This window comes from Coregonus clupeaformis, chromosome 30 (genome assembly GCF_020615455.1).
Source record: "Coregonus clupeaformis isolate EN_2021a chromosome 30, ASM2061545v1, whole genome shotgun sequence".
Lineage (NCBI taxonomy): Eukaryota > Metazoa > Chordata > Actinopteri > Salmoniformes > Salmonidae > Coregonus > Coregonus clupeaformis.
The window spans coordinates 47731253-47756275 of NC_059221.1; the positions used below are offsets into that span (position 1 = coordinate 47731253).

Consider the following 25023-nt stretch of genomic DNA (forward strand, 5'->3'; position numbering starts at 1 on the left):
AGAAATCAGGAACGACTGGTCACCCTAGTCAAAATAGGACCCCAGAATGTCCTCCTTTTTTCCAAAAAGATATTAATTACATACATCTTTATGTGCAATAACTCATTCATAGGATAATTCATTTGGGGTCCAGAACCTGAGGAAGTGGGAAAAAAAACAACACATTAATTAGATCACTAACTCTAAATATAATACACACTGCTAGTAGTCATGTATTCATCCAACAGTACATTTTATGTCCTACCCATGAGACCTATAGGCCTATGCCCTCGCAATATCTGGTGCGTATTTCACGTGGCACGGGTCCATATCATAAAACCATATCAAATATCTTGGTTGTAAAATAGTTGATATTGAGCTGAATATTGAGAGTTGATAAAATAAAATTACACCTACAGAAAGCTGAGACCATCCTCTCTTTGTCAGGAACAAGGGGACGAAGCTTCCAAACTGTGTTTTTTCCGCAATTGCATTTTTTAAATGTTATGCAATCAGAACATATTTGTCTTTCGAGCTGAAGGGAGATAGGAGAGTGGCATGCTACTCACAGCAGCAGGCCCCAGCAAGGGCACAGACACTTTCATTAGAGGAATCATGAGGATAATATACTTTACTGTTTGACCAAATCATCGTTTTAGCCACCCCACATTTTTGGGGAGTGAGGTGATAGTGTAGAATGCACTCTTTCTACCTTTATAGGCCCCCTTTCAGTTTTTTACTGATCAGCCAAACGCTTATTATAGGTGAGTATACCAGAGATGTGTTTTTTTTTTTTAAAGGCCCATGGGCCGCTGGCCATCACCTTGCTCATTGTTTTATTCTTATGTCCATTTCGACCAGCCCACCCAACAGAAAAATGGCTCAGCCCATCTGGCATTTGCCAGAATTGACATATCAGTTGCATCATTATAACCCAATATGGGAATGAATAGAGAAATGACCAATTAGTTGAGGAATGGAAAGCATGCTTTTGCTTTTATAGTAAATTTGACAAATTGCATCTGATTCTGTCAGTCTGTTTTTATGTGTTTCTGTAAAACGGTTATTATCCAACCTCCCAACCATGAGACTTTCATTCTAAGCAAATCACCCTATCTGAACATTTTTGCCTTAATACAATTAGGTTAATGTGATTTGGGGTAAAAAGAGAATAATCAGGGAGACAGACACAACATTTTACAAAACGCACACACGCAGAAATGTGCATATACGCACGCACAGTCACACACACACACACACCAGTTGTGTCCACAGACCCGTCGTCCAGAGGCAGAGCTGTAATTTGTTTTAACATTAGAGTGTGGGTTAAAACAGCGATTCTCAACTAGGGAGTGTCTGATAAAAAATAAAAACAAACACTCCAGTCTGAACTGAAACAACTAAAACCAGGTAGAAAGTGTGTAGAAATCAGCAGAACTATTTGGTTGATTTTGCAGTCTCAAACCAGTGAGTTTAACATTCTTCATCAAGAATGTGCAAAATGGAATTATTGACAATGAAAAATGAGGGACTGTTGTTCCCTTGTCATATAATTTGAACATTTACTATCAATATAGTATTGAAACATTTGCCATCCGAATATTGGATTGCGCCTGAGACAATCTGGTTCTATTTGGGTCCTGAGGCAAAACCAGTTGAGAACCACATTTGAATGGCTGGTGGCCAAACCTTTGGGATGGGCTTAGTACGACTTCTCACGCTTATGTCATTGACTGACACACGTTCACAGTGAGTGTATGCTTGCAGTCTCAAACACACAGTACATTTCTTCAATGACACTTCAAAGCAGGATAATCTTACACGGCAGTTGATGCTTTTACTACGGAAAATATTTATTTGTTTTAAGCAAAAACCAAAAAGGACTGAACCCATAAAGACAAAGATGGGTCCTGTGGAGGCAAAATGTGACTCTACAGTTTATATACAATAAACAAGAATAAAATGGACTCTTTGGGGACACAGTGAGTGGATTGACTGCAGGGTGCAGGCCAATGAAGAAAGCGCTTATGGTTCTATTCATCTGTGTGTATGTGTATGTGTGAGACAGTGTAGGTGGTAGAGACTATAACCTAGCAGAAACATCATCCTGGTTCATTACATGTCACAAGGCCACCATGGTGTTTGCTCCAGCAAGAAAGTAACTTAGTTCAGGAAACAACACATTCCCCACACACATTATCTGGTATAAAGTACTTTGTCATAATGCTGTATTATAAAGCTTGGTCGTCTCAACATACAACCATAGATTAACATCAGAGTAAAACGGTCAACATCGTTTTACTGACCTCACACATGTAGGCTGACGTTATTATGTTATTATTTATATTTACAAAAATAGGATTTGCTACGAAGACCTTTGGCTTTTGATAGATAATCATATTTAAGGACAGTGTGATATTCTGAATTCATCCTGACAACATCAATAGGAAACCAATATGGAAAGAAAAGAGCATTTGATATTATTACTGTGAAGACATCAGCAGGGTATTCAAAGAGCCAAAGGGCCCACTCTCATAGCACCACCATCACATGAAGGGGAATATCACCATAGAAATACTGGAAAAAATACCACTCACTCAAATATAACAGAGCATAATGCCTAAAGCAAAGCATGTCATAACATATATAAAGAAGTAAAACAAATAAAGGCTAAATAAAAACAAAGTATGAACACAAAAATATATCAAAAGGTGGTGTACTATTGGAATGGAATAAAAACACAATATAAAAGAACAACTACATACGATAAAATAATAAAGATATCCAAAAAGATTCTATAAATACAGAGAGCCTCCGTCTCCTGCTCCTGCAGAGGGAAGGTCAAAGGTCAGGGGTGAGGGGTCAGAGGTAGACCCTATGATGTCTCATTGACTGTCCTCTCCAGCTCTATGATTTTACTGCTGTCGTTCCCCCTCTGCTCCAGAGACCTGGGACAGAAGAGAGACTAACAAATAAGAAACTACAGTACTAAACTTTTACTGACATCAATACCCCAAATCCTGTCAAAAACAGTTTTTCTGTCTCATACAGTCTCTGATATCATCGCCTGCCATAAGTGTGTGTGTGTGCGTGAGTACGTGTGTGTGTGTGTGTGTGTGTGTGTGTGTGTGTGTGTGTGTGCGTGTGTGTGTGTGTGTGTGTCTGTTACCTGTGCAGGTCTAATAGCAGGGGTTTCTGTGTATTCGTATCACTGCTGTTGCTGAAAGGTGGGCGTGTCTCAGCACTGTGTGACTCCTCTCCTTTCTGCTGCTTTTTCTCAGAGCGCCACACTGCCATGACAACTGTGGGCCTCTCCAATTGGTCAGGATAGTCCCCACCCAGACCCAGAAGGTGTGGCTCGTCCAGCCCTCTCTCCTCATAGGACAGCAGGCTCCTGGACTTCACTGTGAAGGATCACGGGTAAAAAACATCACCTATCTGATCACATCATGTCCACGAAGGAGAAAGGCATGTCATTGAGTACCATCTTAATCTTTTACATCTTTCTTTGTTGAAATGTCTTTTGGTTTTTAGGGACGGTATAATCCTTTGATATGATCAAGTCTCCTACTAATGCAATCCTACAACCCTGTAACCCTCTTAACAAGATTTACAAATGAAGTCTTATGAAATGGATTAAACATAAAACTAACCCTACCAACAGTAAACCTTGCTCTGTACACATACTACATTCAGATTGTTCTAGGGCGGACTGCCAGCAACACTAATACTGGGCTCTGTGGCAAACAGGCTGTGTGTGGGAGGGAGAAGAGCGGTAGGGGGAGCAAAGATCAATCATCATAAAATGGCTGCATTGCTGTTTAATCATACTAATGATAGTCCCTCTGAATGGGAAATAATGAAATTCAAGTGTACACTCTTCCAGGAGGCCAGGCCAAAACACTCCAAAGGTGTGTGTGTGTGTGTGTGTGTATGACTGGTAGGATTACAGAACACTGCTAGTCCCTCAGCACTCAGAGATTCAGAGCTAATGCCTCACACACACACACGTCAAAAATATCAGCATTAATCCGTGAAACATGAATGTGCAATGTATGACTGTGTGTGTGTGCGTGCGTGTGTGTGTACACAGCACCTGTAGCAGTGTAAGACTCCTGCATGGCCATGTCTCTGGAGAGGCCAGTCTCTGTGATGGAGGAGCAGGGACCCAGGCTGGGGTAGAAACTCCCTAGGAACACAGCGAAACACAGCACCACCACCTAGACACACACACACACACACACACACACACCTAATATATGTCATTAGGCGCCACAGTCAAGCATTTACATGAAAAGGACAAGATAGCCCACAACAGCTGACACACAGAGCATGCGGGAGTTATATAAAATGAAAAACAAAAGGGTATCCAATCAATATGAAACAAAAATGCTCGCGCACACACACACACACACAACGCACACGCAAGCACAAACACACACAGGGCTGAGCGTTGTGTTGGGGAGTCTCACCATGAGGCAGGAGGAGGTCTGGGTGCCAGTGACTTTGCAGGAGCGGGGAACCTTCCCTGCCACCACTGCCTGCAGAGAGAGCAGCTGTTGTATTAGAGTCCTAGGAAGAGGGGACGAGGGGACGAGGGGAGAGGGAGAAGAAGGTAAAGATGGGGTCAGAGCTTAGTCATAGACTCACTCACAAACACACACACCCTGCTGAAGACAAAACACACGCACTCATTCACACACACACACACACTTCACTGGGCTAACATATGACTTCACAGACAATGTAACAGTGTGTGCATTCGTGCACACACACATAAAAAAAAAAAAACCTTAACGATCCGTTCGACTCAGTGAACTGTGTGCTAATTTTACAAGGTTGGATTAATAATGTAGGAAAGGATGAAGCACAAAACGTCCCCCAGAGCACTATGTAATGTATGTCTCTTACTTGTTGGTACACTCCAGATTCTCCACTTTCCTGCGCAGCTCGCTGTTCTCATTGGAGCAGTTCTCCACCCTGTGGACAAAGAGGGGAATTACAAGGTCAGTGACGGGTAGGCGTAATAAGTAGGGGAGACAATGCTTTGACAGCAGTTACTACTGTATGCCTGTAAAAGCACTTTGAGATTTGTGGATGAATTGTCATTGTCATAATAAAGTCATTATCTATATCATTGATAATGCGGCTAATTAATTACCAAAGAAATAGAAAAATCCATTTGATTTCTAATTGAATGAGCACATCATGAAAGACTCACTTCTTCTCCAGGGCGTCCATGTACTCTTTCTTCTTTCTGCGGCTCTCTTGAGCAGAGATCTGAAAAAAAGGATGTCGAAATTACGCCAAGCTATGGCTCACGGAAGTGAGTACAGTGACATCAATGTATCAATTTGAAGTGTGTTATTACATTTCTGGCACAGGAGGAAATAGAAAGCGATATATATATATATATATATATATATATATATATATATATATATATATATATATATATATATATATATATATATATATATATATATATATATATATATATACACAGTGGCTTATGAAAGTATTCACCTCCCTTGGCATTTTTCCTATTTTGTTGCCTTACAACCAGGAATTAAAATTGCTATTTTGGGGGGTTTGTATCATTAGATTTATACAACATGCCTACCACTTTGAAGATGCAAAATATTTTTGATTGTGAATCAAACAAGAAATAAGACAAAAAAACAAAAAAACTTGAGCGTGCATAACTATTCACCCCCCCCAAAGTCAATACTTTGTAGAGCCACCTCTTGCAGCAATTACAGCTGCAAGTCAATTGGGGTATGTCTCTGTAAGCTTGGCACATCTAGCCACTGGGATTTTGCCCATTATTCAAGGCAAAACTGCTCCAGCTCCTTCAAGTTGGATGGGTTCCGCTGGTGTTCAGCAATCTTTAAGTCATACCACAGATTCTCAATTGGATTGAGGTCTGGGCTTTGACTTGGCCATTCCAATACATTTAAATGTTTCCCCTTAAACCACTCAAGCGTTTCTTTAGCAGTATGCTTAGAGTCATTGTCCTGCTGGAAGGTGAACCTCCGTCCCAATCTCAAATCTCTGGATGACTGAAACAGGTTTCCCTCAAGAATTTCCCTGTATTTAGCGCCATCCATCATTCTTTCAATTCTGACCAGTTTCCCAGTCCCTGCCGATGAAAAACATCCCCACAGCATGATGCTGCCACCACCATGTAAAGCTGTCATCAAGGCAAAGGGTGGCTATTTGAAGAATCTCAAATATAAAATATATTTTTATTTGTTTAACACTTTTTTGGTTACTACATGATTCCATATGTGTTATGTAATAGTTTTGGTGTCTTCACTACTATTCTACAATGTAAAAAAATAGTAAAAATAAAGAAAAACCCTTGAATGAGTAGGTGTATCCAAACTTTTGACTGGTAGTGTGTCCAAACCTTCGGACACACCTACTCATTCAAGGGTTTTTCTTTATTTTGACTATGTTCTACATTGTAGAATAATAGTGAAGACATCAAAACTATTAAATAACACATATGGAATTCTTCCCACCTTGTTCTTTATCTTCCTACGTATCTTCTTCAGGGCTTTCTCCTCCGCCTTGGACAGGGGCAGCTTGGTGGGAACAGGATAACCCTCAGCAACCAGGGTTCTCCTCTCTTCCTCTGTCAGCAGGAGAGGGCCAGAGCCCTGCAGCTTCTACAGGGGGAGGAGGAGGAGGGGGGAAGAGGAGAGAGGAGGTGTCATAAGAGCCCATCTGATAAACTGACATACTGTATCTTATTTCAGTGACTTCCCTGTATCTGTTATCTGAATAGTTCCATTGCTCATTCCTTCCGTTTCTTGAGGTTGTCACTGATCTGACCAGGTTGGATTGGTGAACACAATAGGGTAATAACCTTGCATTAACTTATCCAATCTCTCTCAGATCAGTAATTACCTGAAGGAAGGTAGGAATGATTCATATTATGCCAATAGGGTCCCTGTATCTTTTCAGTGAATCCCTGGTCCCAGTCTGTGTTGTACTTACGTGTGGGGCGGTGAGAAGAGGGGAGTTGGAGAGGGAGGAGGGTGTGCGCAGAGACACCTTGAGGCCAGCCTGAGAGGGCGAAGGGCTAAGGGGAGAGGAGGGGGTGGAGGGGCTCTGGGGGGTGCTGGCATGTACCGGGCTCTGACTGCCATCTGAGTCACTGCTGTGGGAGGAGGGAGGGGTGGGGGGCATCTGCAGAGACTCCAGAACTGGTGAGGGGAAACACACACACAGGTTACACACTTACAAACATCTCTAGAGATCATCAACACTAACATTTACAGACCTTACACATTGGATTGTACTTAATGTCATCATCATCCATCAGTGGCCAGAACGGGTCCTCAGAGCAGCACAACACTGATCTGCCTGCATAGTAACTATACTGAACAAAAATATAAATGCAACATGCAACAACTTCAAAGATTTTACTGAGTTACAGTTCATATAAGGAAATCAGTCAAATTGAAATAAATTAATTAGCCCCTAATCTCTGGATTTCACATGACTGGGAATACAGATATGCATCTATTGGTCACAGATAACTTTTTTTTTTTTTTAAGTAGGGGCGTGGATCAGAAAACCAGTCAGTATCTGGTGTGACCACCATTTGCCTCATGCAGCGCGACACATCTCCTTCGCATAGAGTTGATCAGCCTGTTGATTGTGGCCTGTGGAATGTTGTCCCACTCCTCTTCAATGGCTGTGTGAAGTTGCTGGATATTGGCTGGAACTGGAACATGCTGTCGTACACGGCGATCCAGAGCATCCCAAACACACTCAATAGGTGACTGTCTGGTGAATATGCAGGCAATGGAAGAACTGGGACATTTTCAGCTTCCAGGAATTGTGTACAGATCCTTGTGCATTATCATGTTGAAACATGAGGTGATGGCGGTGGATGAATGGCACGACAATGGGCCTCAGGATCTCATCACGGTCCATTAAAACTGCCATCAATAAAATGCAATTGTGTTCATTGTCCGTAGCTTATGCCTGCACATACCACAACCCCACCGCCACCATGGGGCACTCTGTTCACAACGTTGACATCAGCAAACCGCTCGCCCACACAATGCCATACACATTGGTCTGCAGTTGTGAGGCCGGTTGGATGTACTGCCAAATTCTCTAAAACAACGTTGGAGGCATCTTTTGGTAGAGAAATGAACATTCAGTTCTCTGGCAACAGCTCTGGTGGAAATTCCTGTAGTCAGCATGACAATTGCACGCTCCTTCAAAACTTGAGTCATCTGTGTTGTGTGACAAAACTGCACATTTTAGAGTGGCTTTTTATTGTCCCCAGCACAAGGTGCACCTGTGTAATGATCATGCTGTTTAATCAGCTTCTTGATATGCCACACCTGTCAGGTGGATGGATTATCTTGGCAAAGGAGAACTGCTCACTAACAGGGATTTAAACAAATTTGTGCACAACATTTTTGTGCGTATGGAACATTTCTGGGATCTTTAATTTCAGCTCATGAAACATGGGACCAACACTTTACATGTTGCATTTGTATTTTTTATAATATTTTGTACATACCTATACATTGTCAAATACTTAAAGTGTGCTTGATTTATCTTCAAAATGTATCTTCAAAATGTATGCACGTATGGATAAAAGCGTCTGCTAAATGGCATTTATTATATTATTTAATGAGGTGGAAAGAGTTAGCACAGTATTTGACACGTGTATTTGACCCAGGACTACATACAGAGAGGTTATGAGTAGTGTGACAGTACGATATGGTGTGTGTCAGGTCTCACCTTCAGGAGACAAGTTGAGGAACTGGTCCACCTCATGAGGCTCCAGTTTGATCTGGATCTCACCAACCTCTTTCACCTAGACAATCAGACAGCAGAAATAGCCGTTACACGTGTGCATACATTTGTGTGTGTATTTTACATTTACATTTTAGTCGTTTAGCAGACGCTCTTATCCAGAGCGACTTACAGGAGCAATTAGGGTTAAGTGCCTTGCTCAAGGGCACATCGACAGATTTTTCACCTAGTCGGCTCGGGGATTAGAACCAGCGACCTTTCGGTTACTGGCACAACGCTCTTAACCACTAAGCTACCTGCCGCACTATTTGTGAGTGCATGTGGGCCTGTCTGCATGTGCTGTGATTCTAGACGTCTCCTTACCTTGCTGGCCTTGCCCTGTGTGGCCGTCTGTGGGTTGGGCTTGGGGCTAGGGTCGGGTGGGTCGGGGGCCTCAGTGATGTGGCCCTCGGGTGCTAGGGAGAGGGTTAGGGTGGGCAGCAAGGCTGGAGGGTCACACAGCAGCACCTCCATCTGTTCCTCCTGCTCCACGGGCCAATCCTCACCGTCTGACTCTGATAGAGAGAAAGAGACACGACACATCAGCATCAACACTGTCACTTAGATACTGCATGTACTGTTTGTGTATTGTGCGGCACTGAATGTACATATCTCCACATATCTCTGTATTGCCACCCTCTTTTGTTATTGATACCATAGATAACATGCCGTATTGTAATGTGTAGGCTATCTACAACTGTCACTGAGGCCCAAAACCCTCCCCTCTTTCCTCACTCTGTCCTCCCCCTCTCCTCGTTTCTCTCCCCCGCTCACCTGCATCACTCCCCTGCTCCCCAGGCAGATGTGAGAGGGGCGACTGGGGCCGGGAGTCCCCACACAGGGAGTAGGAGTGCTCCGCCTGGATGTGGGGCGGCAGCGGAGAGGACGGGGTAAAATCCTCCCCCTCATCCATGGCCTCTCCTTCCCGGCCGGACAGGAAGGGGTCGCTCAGCAGCTGGCCCAGCAAAGCATCCTGGGAAAAGTCATCCAGGAGGTCTGTGAAGTGCTGTAAGAGGGTGAGAGGGGGGAGGAGGGGAGAGAGATATGGATGTTAATGATAGACTGACAAAAGACATGCAAAACACAGACTTGAGGGTAAGAGCACAGACAGACACAGACATGATACCATCTAGTCGTCACACCGTCTAGTTATTACACCATATACATTTACATTTTAGTCATTTAGCAGACGCTCTTATCCAGAGCGACTTACAGTTAGTGAGTGCATACATTATTTATTAATATTATTTTATTTATTTTTCATACTGGCCCCCCGTGGGAATCGAACCCACAACCCTGGCGTTGCAAACGCCATGCTCTACCAACTGAGCTACATCCCTGCCGGCCATTCCCTCCCCTACCCTGGACGACGCTGGGCCAATTGTGCGCCGCCCCATGGGTCTCCCGGTCGCGGCCGGCTACGACAGAGCATGGATTCGAACCAGGATCTCTAGTCATTATTATTATACAAAATACCTGTATCTGTAGCTAGTCTGTAATTATTGCCTATAAAGCTCTTTAATGGCTATCAGCACTTGCCTTTGAGGAAAAGCCCCCAAGGCCAGCAAAAAACAGCCAATCATAGAGCTGTAAAATCCCCTCTCCTCCAGTGACAATAGAAGGCTGATATCGCTCCCACCAATCAGAGCGGCCGTATCTCATCCTCCCATCTCTCAATGTGGTGAGACGTTTTGAGTAAAGGCCAAGACTGACAACCATCTTCTCCACTTCTCCTTTCTTTCTTCCTTCCTTCCATCCCCCCTTCCTACCCTCAGAACACTCCTCCATGCACATTCCTTCCCATCTTCCTTTCTTGATGTGACCTGAAAACTCTCATCTCTCATCACTGCTTGGGACAGGTTATGACAGGCCTCTCAACCTCAGCTGTTCAGGTGCTCCAATTTCCTTTCCTATCTCTGCCTTCTGCTTTTTAGATTCCCTACCTCTATGTCATCATGAGGACCTTTGGGTCAAAGAACTGCACTCAATAAACTGAGGGAGCCTTCAATGTGTGTGACGGTATTGCACCCTGCAATTCAAAGTCATTATCAGATGTGTGTATACTACTGTTGAACTATCTACCTCTATACCTCCTCCTGCTTTTCAGGTACTGCACTTCTATACCACTCTCTTTAACATGACCTACCTAATAACGCCTATCAGCCAGCTGGAACAGTAATAATGGTCTGACTAGGCAATATTCTTTGTAGCTAATAGCTACATTGAAACAGCTTGCCAGCTAGCATCAACAGCAGTTCATCTTGTCTTCTGTGAATCAATTTTAGAATAAGGCTGTAAGGTGTCTGAATACTTCCCGAATGCACTGTATATCTCCACATCCTCCTATCCTATACCCCCACTACTGTCTATCTCCATAGACATATGGCGACAGTGTGTGTGTGTGTGTGTGTGTGTGCGTGTCAGAGAGTGAGGTGATGCAGTACAGTAGGGAACAGTGTTACTGTAGAGCTGAGAAAAGGGGAGGCGGGAGGGAGTGATGTTTCAATGTATTGCTCATTAACAAAGACCCACAGAGACAACAACCTCCTTATGAAACAAAGGCCTTTTTACTCACACAAAATAAAGGCAACCTCAACAACTTCCACTGCTGCTTAAATGGAAAACAGTAGTATTTAACTTAATGTTTAAAACTAATAAGAAGAACACCAGACATGTACGCATGTTATTAAAACGAATAGGCCTACAGATTTCACAGTCATGCTAAGAAGCATTAACCGTTCTGGTTGTATTGCAGTGTGATGGAAACCACTGAGTCAGCCAAACAGTTACATTATTGTCCTGATTCCACCCCAAGTTCAGTTCAATGGAAGTACATGCATAACTAATAACCTTCACCTGCTCTAGACTAGAGTTCTGTCTCCGGGCAGAACTCACAGACCTGAGCCAATAGGAGTCTCTAAACTGCTAGAGCAGGGGATAGGAAGCATCTGGAGAACGTGTCTTGATAGCATCTCAGAGAGTGGGCAGAGAAAACACTTCATGGATATAATTTAGTTGAAAAACAGAGAGCAACATTCAGAGGAAAAGGGTGGAATGACAAATAGGAAAAGGAAAGAGAACACCCCGGAGTGCACCCTGGAGAATGTGAAAGGAAGAAGGAGAGGGAGACGGAGAAAGAAAGAAAGAAAGAAAGAAAGAAAGAAAGAAAGAGCACAAGGAGAGAGGGAGCGCAAGGAGAGAAGGGTAGAGATGGCAGGAAGCCAGGCATGTGGGTTCAATTACAGTCTGATTCAGGCCAAGACAGAGAGACAGAGAGTGAGGGAGTGAGGGAGAAAGGAAAAGGGAGGCTGAGGGAGTGAGACAAAACTGACCACTCGCCATTGGAATGTTCTTTCCACTCTTTTTCCGCTACTGACATTTTGTCCAGCTAGAAGGGAACTCAATAGAAATGCTAGTCTGTCCAGAGGGCCTACTACAGCAGAGTCAGAGGGACCTCTTTAACCAACTCTACATGCTAAATATCCAGTTATATACCCAGTTATACTCTAGTAGGTTTCCTATATGGCTCTACAGTATATACTCTAAGCCACCTCAGTCCTGTACACATTATTTAGGTACAAACAACCAATATACACATACAAACTACTGTATGACTCCAACTCTCCATAAGGAGTTCTGTGGGTATATATGAGTAGGAATTCAGATCCTTTCAGGCATGCCTCTCTGTAATCCTCTAACAGGCCTGGTGTGTGTGTGTGTGTGTGTGTGTGTGTGTGTGTGAGTGAGTGTGTTCAGCCAGTACGTTTATATTAACACACACAATAGGCCTTGCGTTAACAGTGTCTAAAAAGTGTCTCACTCCGCATCTGGCCTGTGTTTGGGTAGGGGAGAAGAGAGAGGGGTAGAGAGGGGAAGAGAGAGGGAGAGAGAGGAGGGGAGAGGGGAAGAGAGAGGAGGAGAGAGGGTTAGAGAGGGGGAAGGGGAAGAGAGGAGGGGAGAGAGAGGATGGGAGAGGGGGAGAGAGGAAGAGAGAGGAGGGGAGAGGGGAAGAGAGAGGGGGGATAGGGGAGAGAGAGGAGGGGAGAGGGTGAGAGAGGAGGAAGGAGAGGGGGAGAGAGGGGAGGGGAGAGGGGGAGAGAGAGGAGGGGAGAGGAGGGGAGGGGGAGAGAGAGGAGGGGAGAGGGGGAGAGAGGGGGGAGAGCGAGGGGGGGAGTGGGGGAGAGAGAGGAGACGAGAGAGGAGGGGAGAGGGGGAGAAGGGGAGAGAGAGGAGGGGAGAGGGGGGAAAAAGTTGTAAGAGAGGTGAGGTGAGGGGCGAAGGTTATAGAAGAGAGGTGAGGTAAGAGAGGGTGAGGATAAAGGAGAAAGGACTGCTGGCTACGTCACACCAAATCACTAACCAACAGACAACTATTTACAATCCTATCACTGACGCTCACGTCTCCTAGCAATAGAACAGCCGTCCCCAGCGATTGTCACACAGGAAACTCTGGACCCTAACCAGGACAACCACCGACAGACACACCACTATCCATCATGTTTGTCCCGTGTCATCATGTGTTGTGTGACAGTTATGGTTTGGTGTGATGATGATGATGATGATTATGGTGAGTAAACTGTTGGGTGTTGACTAGCTTCAGAAGAGGAGGAGGAAGAAGAGGAGGAGAAGGGAGGAGAGGAATGGAGCTCTGTCAGTCTTCTATGGTGTTGGAGGTCTCTAGGGAGAGGTTAGACTCTGTAGAGGCCTACTGAACCACAACCCTCTCTCTCTCTCTGTCATTACCTTGGCTATTCTGGGACATAAAAGGGAGGAGGGGGCTGGGGCAGTGGGGTTGTGGTGGTGTGTGAGGCCTAGTAGTGCAGGGGGATGTGGGTCATTGGGTTGGGCTGGGCTGGGCTCCCTCTGGTCCAGAGGTGCTCCTGATGCTCCTGATGGGAGAGAATGCCTCTTTGTCTCAGGCCTGGCACAGAGGAAGCTGGGGTTGGGGATCTGGGGAGGGGGTGAGGGAAGGGTGAGGTAATGGGAGAGAGGTGTTGTTAGGGGTGTTTGGGTGAGTGGCTGTAACCTGACTCTCTGAATCCTTCTCCAGCTGGTAGACGAATGGTTTCTGCAGAGACACACACACACACACACACACACACACACACATTGGACAGAGTAGGGCCTACAGGGCTACTGTTGAAGTCGAGGGGGATGAGAAAAGTTCGAAATAATTTCTGTGGTGGTCTGTAATTTCTGACCCCTCAGGGCATAAGTGTGTGTGTTTGTGTGTGTTTAGGCAAAGAGAGGAAGTCAGTCAAGCATGGGGGAAGGGAAGAGGCGGAATTGATGATGCAATACCTTCCCCCGAAAAACATAAACCAGATGTGCACCGATAGAGGAAGAAATGACTCTCACACACACACAACCCACACACAAACACTGCCCACATGGGCCCAAGGGTCATCTCCCTCCTGTGTGTGTGCATGAGGCTGTACCTTGCCCTGGACTCTTCCTTGTGTACTGACTCACTGATAATGACACACACACACACACACACACACACACACACAGAGACACACGGCACATGTGCATTTGCTTTGGATGCCTTCCATGTGCAACCTAGTCATGTAGCATTAGTCATTGCATCATAGCCAGCACGTCCCCGCTAACTCTAACCCCTAAGACTGATGGCTCAGATAGCAGGAAGGACAGAGTGTCTTCAACAGATGATCAACTCAAAACAACAATGATAAAGACTGAGGCCCTGTTCTGACTGTTGTAGTTGGCTGATATTGGCGTTATTCCCAGCAGGGATGAACACACTCCAGGCCTGGAGCTCCAGCTGTATCTGGGGGTTATCACGGGCTGACGGCAGGACAGAGGCCCAGAAACAGGGCTCAGACCGGGGGTTTGGTGGGGTTTCAGACTGGAGGAACCAACTGAAGTCAGGGTTGTGTTCCTATCCTTTGGACCAATGCAATGCTACGATCCAATCCCATGGTCAGGCTCCATGGAAACAGGATCGGGAGAGATTCTTTTTTTTTTTGCAGTATTTTTTGCAGTATTCTTCACATTTCAAAAGTTTGTGACCATTCGTTTCAACTAAACACGACTGCTATGTGACCCAGTTATCCCCTCTGGGCAGGGTGAAGGGTCAGAATGACCGATGAGACCCGCTGATTGGATAGGATTAGGTGGAGGAGAGGGGGAGGGGTTTGTCTGTAATTCCAGGATACTACTACCAGTGTGTGTGATGTTTAACCAGTGTGATGTGTTCACTCTCTACACACTGTGTGTTTCAGAAGATAATCACTAGAAGCAGTCGTGTGAACTGAGAAGGGGAAACTACTGCATGACAAAGGACATGGCTAAATTACATTACTAAAGGGTACATTCACACCACAGGTGGCTGGTGGCACCTTAATTGAAATGCTGGAACGGAATCTATGGAATGGCATCCAACACATCAAACGCGTGGCTTCCATGTGTTTGATACCATTCCATTCACTCCATTCCATCAATTAGTATGAGCCGTCCCCCCCCTCACCGCCTCCTGTGATTGACACCCTATTGCCCATCTAGTGCACTACTTTTGAAAAGCAGTTCAATTTATGGGAAAGTGTGTATCCTATGTGGTTGGGGAGGGCAGTTGGATCTGAAAAAGAAGACTACAAAGTAGCAAAACAAGTAGATGAAAGTAGTCAAAATAGAATTTGTTGTTGTGGAACTTGAGATAATCTAAATGACTGAACATTGAGCTCATGAGTTGAACATCCTCGGGGTCAGAGTTCAGACAGTGACTCACTGTGTTATCAGACACACACACACACGACTGACAGTCAAGATCCGAGATGAAAAGAGGGAGGGAAGAAGGGAGAGACAGAGACAGAGACAGAGACAGAGACAGAGACAGAGAGAGAGGCAGAGAGACAAGAGGCTGGAAGATGACTAGTCTCTCGTTTTCTATTTCCCACTCTTTCTCTTCCTGTCTCCCATGGTTTCCTACCAAGGCAGCTTAAATCGAGTCCAGAACTCACACACCCCGCTTCAGTGACATTTCACTTTTTCCAGGCCTGCTCTGACACAGTGACCGGGTATGCAGTCACTCTGCCCCAATGACATCCTTCAACTGTTGATCAAGCGTTCTCTCTGTGTGAGTGTAGTGGGTTTGGTTAAATTGAGTCACAGTCCCCTTCAGCACGGGCTTGCAGTGAAAGGCTTACAAGCTTGCTGAGGTAAACAACTTGTTTAATCGTGCACTTATTAGGTTAGGTTTTGAAAGCACTCAATACATGTCTCTCTGGATAACATTGTCTAATTGGAAAATGATGTCAATGTAAAAATGCAGGGAGAGAGAAGGTTCAGAGGTGAAGGAGCTTTGTCTTTAGACTATGGGGCAGGAGCAGGCATGCTCACCCTGACTGTCCCTTCCCCCACCCTGCCTCTGAGGGAAGAGAGGAGGAAAAGTGGGTATAGAGGAGGAGAGATAGAGGAAGGAGTTGGTTATAGGGTTAAAAAGGGAGCAGGTGAGAGAGATGAAAGGGACAGAGGACATGGAGTTAACACTTGTGAACAGCCCAGGAAATGGGCTCCAAGTGAAAAAACGACTATTAAAACACAAACTACAGAGCCCTGACAAATGTCTGCTTCTATCCTAAACAGCTTGTTCTAAATTCTTCAGGGAATGTAGGGCTACACAGATATCAGTGGTAAGACGACACAGAGAGCAGGGAAATATGAGTAGAGAGTCACTGGATCATGTTGTAGAACTCTTGATTACTAGGCCAAACTCTCCCCTTTTAGGGCTGGGACACCATGACCTACTCTAAAGAGAAACATAGCCAACACCCAGTACACCACACCAGAGAGAGAAGAGAGCAAGAGAACGAGAGAGCGAGAGAGAGATGGTACCAGTTAACAGCTAACCAGGGCCTCAAGCGAGGGAAAGAAAGAAAGGGTGAGTGTAAATGTAGCTGTGCTGTAGAGCGTGGAAGCTAAGCTTGCTGCTGTGGGTTAAGAGTAATGACCCCTCTCACACACACTAATTACAACATTACAGTAACTATGAATGTCTGGCTTCAGAACAGAAGAAAAGCTAAATGGAGTATGGAGGAAGACTTCACAGTGGAAGGGTTGGAGACACTCTGGTCAAAAGTAGTGCACTATAAAAAGGAAAAAAGGGTGCCATTTCCAAAGCAGACATGGTTAAAGAGCAGCCATTGCCATGGTTACATGACAGGAAGTTGAGTAGGGTACAGGTACCTTCCAGTACCAAGGATGGTTTCTCTTCAATAAGGATTTATGAAGTGTGAGGAAGAGGCACGCAACACAACACCATAACCAGGAAGGAGAATACCGCTGAAAAATGAGGTGTCATTGTTTGAGTTTTCCAAATATTTCCTTTTGTCTGAAGAACCAGAATGTCCAGTACAGCTTATTTAAGTGATAATACCAGAGAAGCCGGTGTTTGGAGGATATATTGGCATGGGTGTTGTTATACATTGGCAAACTGTGCCAATATCACTTTTATATAATGGGTTACCAACATATATTCAAATAATGATTTACATATTTTCATTAAAAACTGTATTTTGATTAATTTATTCATACTATTTCAACCTTCCACAAGATATAGTATGAAAATGTATGCACTCACTAACTGTAAGTCGCTCTGGATAAGATCTAAGGTTGCTACCCAAGCCGGCTGGTCGTTCGTTCTATCGTTTCGGTTGCCAGAGACTTGACCCCGTCGTTAAGTATTTTTGTTCTCTATCTATGGACGCAATGCAACCCAGTCGTTCGTTCTAAATGTTCCATTGCCTGGCTGGGAATGTTCTTATCCCTTGCTTGCTAGCTAACCAACTATGGCTAACTTACAGTCACGTCAAACAGTGCAGCCAGAATAGCAGCAAAGTAGCTGCATTTGCATTTAAGCGGTTTTCTAGAGACATTTATTTGGATACATCCATAACAATGACCTAATGATGCGCGATTTTGCCTGGCATAGAAAATGTGCTCTCTCGTCAGGACACTTGTTCAGAGGAGCTAACCAACAACACAGCTAACACAATCACTTCAAACTGAAGCTGGAAAGACAGCAAAATAGCTGCACTTTGTTTCGTTTGACCTGTTTTCTATTGATAGTTCATTGTATATATCCATAAAAATGATGCTGATTCATGATTTCGACTGGCTGAGAAAAGCTGTCTGCCTGTCTGTCTCGTCCTGACTCCCGACACGTTCATTACTATGGGACAGCTGGAGATCGAATTTCAATATTGAAACAATGTTGCAAATCTCCGCTGTTGAAAACTAAATGTTAGTCTAAAAGAAATGTGAGATAATGTCTAGATGCTTTTTATAGTGGAGATCAAGTTTATAAATTGCCTGGCTGGGCTGATGAGACAGTGGATTACACAGTCAGATGGAACAGAGTAAATAGGCATTTTAACGTCATAGATTTAGCCGGCGGTAACTTGTGGAATAGACACTGGCTGGAATGCGGTTTTAACCAATCAGCATTCAGGATTAGAACCACCCGTTGTATAAAACAGAATAGCAACATGACATGAATGATACTGTATCTAAATATCTGCTGGAGATAAATATGATTTGTTCCTGATCACAAAGCCTATACCTGGGAGGACTGACTGACAGTGACATGCAGAGGGAGGGAAGAAAGGACTGTGGCACGACAGAAACACACCTACATATAAACACATGCACAGGGGTAGGGCTGGAACGGGTACAAACATACAAATACCACACACGTCAAAGCACATTATCATCACAGCCATCACAGAAAAAGCTGAATAACAGGCTGTCTAATATATGCAAAGGACACTGTACTTTACACACTCCCTTTCATATGAATGTTTCACACACACACTGAAAAACAGCACCAAATCAGTGCACGTCCTCTCCCACAGAAATGATCCTATCCTGAAATGAAGGAGTTGAGTGCGTGAGTGAAGGCAGTGAGTGAATGTGGCCTTGTATGTGAGTGTGTATGTGTGCGAATGCGTTCACGCATGTGTGCCGTGTGTGTGTCCCAGACTGTGACCCTCTCTCCCAGCAGACATCACACAGACGGCCCTTTCAGCCAGAGAGAGAGAGAAGAGAAAGAAGAGAGAGAGAAGAGAAGAGAGAAAGAAGAGAGAGAAAGAAGAGAAGAGAGAGAGAGAAAGGAGAGAGAGAAAGGAGAGAGAGAAAGAAGAGAGAGAAGAGGGAGAAAGAAGAGAGAGAGAGTCGGTCTGTTATGAGGGTCCACACAGGATCAGGCTGCCCTGCCCCAGTGGAGAACAGGCATCACTCTGTACACTCACACAGCATGAGAGAGCCCGCTCTGTTTGACTAGCAGGGTGTGCATGTGTGTGCGTGCTTCCTTCACAGGCATGTCCAACCTGCACATACAGTACTGAGAGAGAGAGAAAGAGGGCTCTATTAAAGTAAGACTGTCAACCTTACCCTCTATCTATCCCCTCCTAATACATCTCTGAGTTGATTGATGCACTGCACTGTACGTCCTCTGTTGATCAACTTTCTCAGAGAGACAATATTTGCATGACACCACAGGGGAGGTTTCAGTAACCTGTGGTGGGATAACCAAACCTGCATGTCAGGGTGATCCTGCTCCCTCTGGCTTCACTACACTCAACTCAGATCAGTTTAAACCAGTCATAGTGTTTCCACTGAACACTCCTAGACATAATGGTATATTATTTTGTCCACATGTTAATATATTACACAAAACATATCATCGATAAAGTATTGTTACTATTCAGACACAGAGGTACAATCTGTCCATTCATCCATTCAGGCCTCTCTCTGCTCCCTGACACCCCCTGTAGCTCTCTCTCTCACTCTTACTAAATATGAACAAACACAGAGGCATACCTGGCGGGTGGAAGACATGTTGGTTTTGGGCACATAGACCTTCTCCTGTGGGCGGCCGGTGGCTTCAGATTTATGAACCTTAGACCTGGGACTTCCTGTCATCAGAGGGCCTAGGCAGGGTGAGTTGAACTAGCAGAGCTGTTAATAGGCTTTCCATAGCTAATCACTACTATGACCTCACTGACTAAGTCGTGATAGGCTCATTCACCAAAGACGCCTTCTCTGTTCTCTTCAGTAGCTCTAACAGTACAGTCTGCGTCTCCATCATACACCCTTAGGAAAAAAGGTTCTATCTAGATCCTAAAAGGGTTCTTCGGCTGTCCCCATAGGAGAACCCTTTGAAGAACCATTTTTGGTTCCAGTTAGAAGCCTTCTGGCTCCAGGTAGAACCCTTTTGGGTTCTATGTAGAACCCTTTCCACAGAGTTCTACATGGAACCAAAAAGGGTTCTACCTGGAACCATAAAAGGTTATCCTATGGGGACAACTGAAGAACCCTTTTGGAACCCTTTTTTCTAAGAGTGTAGCGATAAAACAATGTTCTCACTAGAGTTCTATCTCTACGGACTGCACAATGGCTCGATCTGTCGCTAGGCAGATTCAGGGCCAAGACTCCATAGACAAGACAACTCTGGAATTTCATCATCATCAACAAAAACTGTGCCTTACAAGGCTGCAAAACAGCCATAAATACCCTTTGGTCCAACCCATACAGAGAGAGATGTGCAGGGCTGATAGCATGATCGTGATAGTGTGTGAGAGAGGGTGCATGGTTAGCATATTTACTACTAATAAAGTCATAAAAGTGGAGAATTTAAGTTCCACAGAGAGAGATGTGAAAGAACGGTGAGGAAAACAATTGGAACCTCACTTCAACTTCTATAATACCACGATGTACGCAGGAAAATACACACATGGATGATAATGACAGAGTATTATAAACCCATAGATTTATGAGGAGGTCCTAGAGAGTTCCTACTTTGATCGTCACACAAGACTGCTACTTGATTAGTTAATATATAACGTGGGTAGGCTGTATGGAAAATATAAATGACGTTTGTACATAAACAGGAGAAGATAAATAATGTCTGGAAAATGTATCATAGAAACAAAGCAATCTTGCAGCTGTCTGATAAGAGATAGGCTAAACAATTGGATTTGGCGAATAAGACAAAAACAGGCCACAGGTGCCTGATAACGAACAACAACGTATTCTAGACGTTTGCGAAAACCGCACTGTAGTGCTTCCGAAATATTTGGCCAGAGATACATTTTCTCTGAGAACTCCTCTGTAAGTGAAAACCATATCAGTGTCTGTCATGAAGTCTAAATGAGCTTTTCTGCCTAAGTCTGCCAACAGTCCTTCCTACATGCTGCCTTTGCTACTGTAAGTGTTAGTATCATGCTGTTGTTTTTCTAAGGCCTGATCGGCCCTGGGTACATAAAACAAATATATTATAGAAATAACAGCTGATAGTCAGTCTGAAGGACAGTTGTTGTGGAGCGGAGATGTTATGACTCCACCTTAAAACACTAGTTGTGTTATAGTGTTAAGAAACAAGAGTAATGTAGAACTGCATGAGGCATGAGTAGTGGAGAGGGCACCGTACAAATAGAATTAGTCCGGGATTCAATCAGATCGTGGTTTGTCAGCAATGTGACATTTTAAAGGTAATTTCTGATTGAGCTGACACATGCAGCGTTTACTGTGCATACAGTCTCCTCAACGTGGGAACATTGCCTTTAAAGGGTGCATTGCAGACAAGACGCGATTGGATTGAATTCCAGCCTTACTCATCTATAGAAATAGAATTACATAAAATGACTCATTCTATTTCAATGTAAAGCACAGACGTCTGTTCAACGCCCAGTCTTGATAACATTGATTCAACCATGATTTGTTTATGCCCAGTGGGAGGGAGATGCAGAGAGATGTGCCCTCCTCACTGATGGGAGATCCAGACGGTGATCTCAGAGTTTACACATACACACGCACCAATCAGTAACAGGGGAGGTGAGAGCTCTGCTCTGCAGCTGAGAACAGTTTGCATTGTTGTGAGAAATGCAATGTCAACAAACCCCAGGGAGAGAAAGTGAGTGTGTGTGTAGGCTTCAAACCCAACCCAAGGAATGGAGAGGGGGGCATGGGAGACTTGAACAAAGACACTGCTCTGTTCTCATGCCATCTGAGAATATCAACCTTTCCTCCACACACACACAGCCTGCTACTCTCTCACAGAGGCTGTACAGTTTCTCCTCACATAGCCTGGGATTTACTATTCACACAGGCTGTATAGTTCTGCAGGTCTATGGACACAGTTCCCTGCTGTGGGTTAAGAACAATGGCTTTGCTGAGGGCACAACACTGGTGCATGTTATAGTGAAATGTGTGTTCTGGAGTTAGAGAACATGGGAACTGGGAAGGTGTAGATGGCAGAAGGGATGACTTGGTCCAATACACATAAATAACACCAGCATGGTGTGGATTCACTGTGGTTTTAAGTTTCCAGCTAGTATCCCTAATCTAGGGCATTGGAAGAAGACACACTAAATCGATACAGCCGAGAAAGTCTCACTAGTATAAGTGTCTGGTTCCCATCCTCTGAGCCAGCTGGATCCTTCATTCACGCTGTCACCCCAAACCGAATAATTGATAAATTAGCCCATCGACCTACCTCACTCGTTGGGTGGCTGTGTAGGGCAATAAATAGGCTAATCATAGTTTGCATTGCAAAAAGCACTGACTCAATTTAAATTCCAAACAAAATAAAAACTATTGATGGATGAATTTGATGGAAGGCATATTTTCACTCCCAGCCAAGTGAAACCTTAAGAACCTTTGTATGGTATTCAATAATAATAGAAGTGCTATTGACAAGTGTGGCAGTGCAATAAATGGTTCGTAGTGTATATATTTGCCTATCTATAACTTACTGTGCTGTATAAGACATGTTCGTTTTCTCCAGGCTCCGACAGCTCGCTGAGATTCCTATCCCAGTGTAAAAAGGACTCAGTACTGTCCAATATTTCCATCCTTGGCGATGCGACCGCACTGATTCACAATGTGTCGTTAGATGTCAGTTCCCTTGATGATGATACTTTGCAAATACACTCCTTCACACACTTTGCAACGATAAACCGCAGAATGTTACTTTTTACACTCAGTCCACGCAGTTGATTTAGCTCCAACGCTGTAATATACGCAGTAGTGCTGCCAACAAAGCAGTTGTCTCCCAATGACAATATTAAAGGAGGAAAATAGAGTTAGAGGAATGCTGCCCCGTGTTGGTTCTTGTTTATTTTCTTGGCAGAGTTCTATGGACTTTTTCCTCCTCTTTTTCCTTGATGCAGTTTTCTACCCAACGCCCGAACAGCCAGACAGGCAGGAATGTGAGTGGGGGCGGGGACATGGGCGGGACGGGAGTAGCGACATATAATCAGACTAAAACACTGCAGTATTTGCGTTAAATATCCGTAGGTTGTGTCAAGATAAAGGGTAACATACAATGCAATGGATATACATTTAGCGCAACACCTACAATGTATGAAGACAATGTTCACATGAAACTTTGCAATAATTTCGGTCAGAAATTTGACAATTTTCCATTTCCACACTGAGAAGGCCCCGCTCCTGTCCATCTGCATCATACCAATCAAACGAGTCCTTATGTTCAGACCGTCTGTGACAGACAGGGTCTGCGATCAATCCAAAGCCTTTGAGCCCGAGTCTTTGATTGACAAGAGAATAAGCCAATTCAATAATATTAACATACTTTATGTAACAAATCAGAGAAAGACAATAATTATTCCTTCTATACACTGCCTCCAAGGAATGCAAATCAACCAATCAAGTTAAAGCTTGAGAAAATAAGTGCTCGAATAACCACTTTCTGCTGCAATAACTTCACTTTTTCTGCAACTCCAGAGTGGTCTGCCAATGAACAGGTCAAAGAGGACATTCTGCTAAGAAACTCACATAACATGAAATATATTCCACTAATGTGTGGATATTGAATTTAAGAGAGAGGCAAAAGTTCTGGGAAAAAAATGTATATTTCTATTCTCTCTATACACCAAGTCACTTGGCTCTGTCATATCCTCACATGGTCTCTCCTACCATTGCTACGCAGACGACACACAATAAATTGTCTCCTTTCCCCTTCTGATAACCAGGTGGCGAACCGCATCTCTGCATGTCTGGCAGACATATCAGTGTGGATGTCAGATCACCACCTCAAGCTGAACCTCGGCAAGATGGAGCTGCTCTTCCTCCCGGGGAAGGCCTGCCCGCTCCATGATCTCGCCATCACGGTTGACAACTCCATTGTGTCCTCCTCCCAGAGTGCAAATAACCTTGGCGTGACCCTGGACAACACCCTGTCGTTCTCCGCTAACATCAAAGCGGTGACCCAATCCTGCAGGTTCATGCTCTATAACATTCGCAGAGTACGACCCTACTTTACACAGAAAGCGGCACAGGTCCTAATCCAGGCACTTGTCATCTCCCGTCTAGATTACTGTAACTCGCTGTTGGCTGGGCTCTCTGCCTGTGCCATTACACCCCTACAATTTATCCAGAACACTGCAGCCCGTCTGGTGTTCAACCTTCCCAAGTTCTCTCATGTCACCCCACTCCTCCGCACACTCCACTGGCTTCCAGTTGAGGCTCGCATCTACTACAAGACCATGGTGCTTGCCTACAGAGCTGTGAGGGGAACGGCACCTCCTTACCTTCAGGCTCTGATCAGACCCTACACCCAAACGAGGGCACTACATTCATCCACCTCTGGCGTGCTAGCCCCCCTACCTCTACGGAAGCACAGTTCCCGCTCAGCCCAGTCAAAGCTATTCGCTGCTCTGGCACCCCAATGGTGGAACAAGCTCTCCCACGACGCCAGGACAGCGGAGTCACTGACCACCTTCCGGAGACACTTGAAACCCTAACTCTTTAAGGAATACCTAGAATAGTATAAAAATAATCCTTCTACCCCCTCTCCCCACCCCACATTAAAAAATAGAAAATTCAAAAAGTGGATGTCCCACTGGCTATCATAAGTTGAATGCACCAATTTGTAAGTCGCTCTGGATAAGAGCGTCTGCTAAATGATGTAAATGTAAATGTAATACATAAAAGTACATTAAACAACAGGAATACAAACTTTGCCCAGCCAGAATGGAGGTAAGAATCTTGTGATTTCAGGAAGAAAAAAATGTTTTTTTTTAAGGGGGAATAAAACTGAAATTAAACAAATCGATACAAGTTTCAATTTATCTTTGAAATAGAACAAAAATACATGCTGAGAAGAAAACAGGTGGTATAACATTCAATATGAAACTGGCACATAATCATAGTTTTGGGTACAGCCTTATGTGGGTG

The 25023-nt window shown here is 44.3% G+C and overlaps 1 protein-coding gene across 1 annotated transcript; it reads right to left on the reverse strand.

Annotated features, from left to right (window-relative positions):
• Positions 1-1791: 1791 nt before the first annotated feature.
• Positions 1792-23048, reverse strand: LOC121546232 (cyclic AMP-responsive element-binding protein 3-like protein 2). Its single transcript, XM_045209608.1, has 12 exons — positions 22581-23048; positions 9583-9814; positions 9133-9323; positions 8755-8830; positions 6985-7193; positions 6507-6653; positions 5201-5259; positions 4891-4959; positions 4452-4551; positions 4076-4199; positions 3149-3383; positions 1792-2927 (listed from the first exon to the last, which is right to left on the reverse strand). The coding sequence occupies exons 1-12, from the start codon at positions 22677-22679 to the stop codon at positions 2855-2857; spliced, it is 1614 nt and encodes a 537-aa protein (XP_045065543.1). The 5' UTR covers positions 22680-23048; the 3' UTR covers positions 1792-2854.
• Positions 23049-25023: the final 1975 nt, after the last annotated feature.

Excerpts from the sequence above, each read along its gene's own strand:
- LOC121546232 (XM_045209608.1), bottom strand. The coding sequence starts at position 22,679 with ATGGAAATATTGGACAGTACTGAGTCCTTTTTACACTGGGATAGGAAT. Across the intron at positions 8,831-9,132 it reads CACAGGGCAAGGCCAGCAAG|GTGAAAGAGGTTGGTGAGAT; the intron begins GTAAGGAGACGT and ends CTGATTGTCTAG. Across the intron at positions 6,654-6,984 it reads CTCTTCTCACCGCCCCACAC|AAGCTGCAGGGCTCTGGCCC; the intron begins GTAAGTACAACA and ends CTCCCCCTGTAG.